Here is a 4,077-nt window from a genome sequence, read left to right on the forward strand (position 1 = left end):
AGGTATGTTTCTAAACAACTGTTCCAATACAACATTTTTTCCAATAAATTCGTATCCATATAGAAAGGAAATGCATTTAACGGAATTTCTTTTTAATTTAACTTAAATTCAGAGAAAATGCATTTGAGTTGGATATGAAAATAGGAAAAACTATTCCAAGTGCAGCCTCCAGTAACTATATTCAAAGTGCAATGCAAATTCTTTTTCTTTTTAACAATATACAGTAGCTGTCTTTGTTGTACACAGATGTGGCCACTACAATATTCATACACCAGTCTGACAAGGTCAGGAATTCTGAGATGCTTTTTGAAGGCAGCGTTTGCCTCAGAATATTGGGTTTTAAGAAATAAAAATCAAAATAGCAGCTAATTTCAGTGTCAGATGTTATGATAAAGCTGAACAAGGTTTCACTTGACTTTTCTATGACAAGATAACACATAGGTTAGGTATGATACTGAATAGTGATGTAAATGTATATGAGAAGAATCATGCAAACTGCATGGAAACCAAAGTTGAAACACTGCCGAGTGTTGTCTGTTTGATCTGATCAGAATCGGATGTCAGTTTGTTCCTATTTTGTCCACCTCTAACTCTGAATGTTTTGTTACAATAGCTGCTTTGCCAAGGTTACACAACATATGTTGGTGATGACATACAGTATTTCTATTTACAGCACCTTCATTACTGGTACTATGGTAATAATGATTTGTTAGGCACACTGAGTGGTCACCGATTCTTTCCTTTGCTGATGTTTTTGTTTATTGTAACATTTGGTAAGCACTAACAGAAGACTGACTTCATTTTCTCAGATTCAGGCAAAATATGAAAGAATTATTCCAACCACACCTGCAGCAGTGTGGTTTTTTTTCCCGAGATGCTCTGTACCTTAGGCTGTACTGTGTTTCCCACTTGTAGGTCAAATGTGTGCCTCAGAGAAGGAATAAAGACATGTGGAAATATCTAAGCCTCTCTTCTGTAAATTAATTAAGGCCACCTGACAAAGCAAGGAGTCTGCTAGTTATGAACAAGTAGGCAGGTAGGCAGTACTGCAGACTTCATTTTCTAGGTGATAATCAGGTGGGAAGCCCATAAACACTTAGCCCTACTCAGCCACTTGCCTTGCTGTCAGGTACTGTGCAAAATAAATTCGTCTATCCTCGATCTTTTTCTGAAACTCACTACTTTTTAAAAAGAAACCCAGACTTACTCAGCTTTTACAGGAAAGAATCTTTAACTAGGAACACTGTGCACTGTTGCAATAGAGTCTGCGTAGTGTAGATCACCTGAGTATTTGTCATAAACTGACATGAGCTAAGGTTCTGTGTCTGTTGATTTTTGGCAAGGAAAAAATGCACTACAATAAAGTCCTACAAACTTTGAGACACTCAGTTAACTCTACCTGCATGAGTTTTTTCACCACTGAATACCTCACACAAAACGCTTATGACTTCGCCATACATATTAGCCTTTCAAGGTAAGGCCTCGAGCTAGTATCCTGAATATGGGAGCAGAAGGAAAGAATGTTTTTAATTAGCACACATCATCTTACTTTACATTTTCTTTCTCAAATACCAAATAGAAAGTAACCCCAAAAAACAGCACCAATTTATCTACTTGTCTGAAATGCAAAAAAATAATTACAATGCAAGCAAACAACTGAAAACATCATCCTTCCATCTCCTTCTTAGGCTTAAAAATTATCTTTCAGTGAAGAGCTAGAACAAAACCAGAAGCTAGTGTAATCCGAATTAAAAAAAACAAGTGCATAAACAATATCAGTGCAGCAGCAAAATATACAGTCATTGCTAACATTCCAATTCAATCCATTTCCAACATTTTTGTGCAATAAAAATTGGCCATATGCTGGCCAATGCAACGAGCCTTTTTTAATATTAACACAGTTATTCTTCACTTAAGCTATTCCTCTTATTTTTTAAAAATAAAATCAGTTAAATACAACTCTCAGAAAAAGAAAAAAAAAGAGACTGTATTTTATAAACACAAAAACCTGGTGCAAGTAAAGTAAGAAATAAATATCACACCCTTAATGACAGAAGGAAATTTAAACTGGTTCCTATGGCTGAACTTAGAGGATGTGAGGGCAGGATTTTTGTAACATGTTTTTTTTTAACATTGGCTTAAGTCTCTTGTTACTTCAGAGCTAAAGCCAAGCAGCTGGGAGAAACATTTTCATCAAGATGTTAAATTTCACTACACTTTAGTTGTGATAGCAAAGTTTGAATACAATCAGAGGAACCATAAAAAGTCTTCTTGGTAGGTTGGGCTCTGTGCTTTGTGTTCTTCTTCTCAACCTTCCCTCAGTCGCTGGAGCAGGGGATATGAATCCAGACTTGTCAATGCAGTAACAAGGCAGGATTGTCTACCCGCTTGCTGAGAACAACCCCAACCTTTGTTGCATGAACTCCACTCTGTTTTCATTTTCTCTTACGTTGCATATGAAGATTAGGGGTAAGGAGGAGGCTTAGAGAGACAGTTGAGAGGGGCACACTGAGAGCTGGAATGTGGCTGCTCTTCTGGAAGAGCATTAGGACTGAAAATCAAAAAGAAAGAAAGTGCTTAAAATACATGGCAAACTTGTTATGTGCATGCAAAAGGTACAGGGCTGGAAACAAACTTAAAAAGGGGATGAAGCCTCATCTCTAAATCTGTATCCTCAGTTACGCAGTACACATAAAGAAAATCCTCAGCGCACACATTCAGTGACACCTGGATGCATACACAGAGTGACACAGATAATCTTGCTTGCCAGTTCATGTACACAATTGCTGTTCGCATGCTCTGATGAAAAATGCTGTGTGGAGAAATTAATGCATGGGCAAAATGGGAAAGCAAATTTGAAGGACAAAATATAGGTGCCATCTTTACAAGAGCGTTAAAGATTTTCTATGTGCAACTGATTGAAATGAAGGACAGTGCCAGTCTGGAAATCAGGTTTCACAACTTTGTGAAAGCATGATCTCTTACTGGATGTGACCTATTTACTAGTACAATCCTACAAATATGGTGTAAGCTTCCTCATCAGGCAACATAGCCATTACATATTTTGTAATTAACACTTCCAAAAGGTGGGGGAGGAGGTTGTGGTTTGTTTTCTTTTGTTTTTATGCTGTTTGAATCCTCTTCAATTCTGTCATATACTTTTATTTATTTTTTCATGTACAATTTGTCTGATAACAGCATCCACACATTAAGACTCTCTCAGCAACTCATGTGGGGCTGGCGTAGCAGCCTAGCAGTGGCAGCACAAAGATAAGGGGCAGCTAACACAAACATACCCCACTTCCTGGGGCAGAGTTCCAGAGTGCTCTTGCTAGTAAAGCTTCAGATAATCAGGTTTGCTCATTTAAAGGCAGCTCAGCAGCCTATGTTACACTGCAGCGGACAATGCGGACACAAAGTGAGACCTGTATGATTCCCTCAGCCTTGGCCTGTCCTGTTTTAAAGAGTGAACTTCAGCTCAACTTTCCACGTCAAGCTAAGTGACATCTGTTAAACTTTCAAGGAAAGCATGTGGCGAAACAAGATACCAAAACAGAATGCAAGCAAATGCAATTAATTAAAAATTAAAAAAAAAAGGTTCTTTTCTTCTTCTATGTCTGGGAAGAGTTTCTTTTCCTAATGCTTCAAACATTCTAAAGTCTTGAAGTTATTCCAAGCTCAACAATGTGATATATGATGAAGGAAAACCATTTATAACCCTGTCTTCAAGAAAACTTGCCTTTTCCATTTTTCTTCTTTAGAAACTGTGCTGTTATATATTATCTCTCCAGCACAGACTATTAAGAGTGTTGGCTGAAGGAATGCAATTAGTCTGTTGCTGGAAATGAATCCATTTGAAATGCCAGAGGTATTTGAAAATCTGACACTGGAAATGCCAGCGGTACAGAAAATGCCCGTAGTTCCACACATAGCATTTACTTAGGGAAACAAAGAAATGACACTGCTTTTGCTTGAAGACAGAAATAAGAATGCACCATCAGCATTAAGAAAGTAGGCGGCAATGTCCACATTTTCAAGTTAGAGAAGCCTAGGAGACTGTAACCACAAGCATTATAA

General features: G+C 37.7%; 1 protein-coding gene across 1 annotated transcript in view; it reads right to left on the bottom strand.

Moving 5' to 3' along the window:
- Nucleotides 1-2,463: 2,463 nt before the first annotated feature.
- The window catches only part of BICD1 (bicaudal D homolog 1 (Drosophila)), an 81,680-nt gene continuing 80,066 nt past the window's right edge, over nucleotides 2,464-4,077 (bottom strand). Inside the window, exon 10 of the mRNA XM_010017150.1 lies at nucleotides 2,464-2,551. Coding sequence (XP_010015452.1) covers nucleotides 2,464-2,551 — 88 coding nt within the window. The remainder of the gene's footprint in view (nucleotides 2,552-4,077) is intronic.

This window comes from Nestor notabilis, unplaced genomic scaffold (assembly GCF_000696875.1).
Source record: "Nestor notabilis isolate BGI_N333 unplaced genomic scaffold, ASM69687v1 scaffold4086, whole genome shotgun sequence".
Lineage (NCBI taxonomy): Eukaryota > Metazoa > Chordata > Aves > Psittaciformes > Psittacidae > Nestor > Nestor notabilis.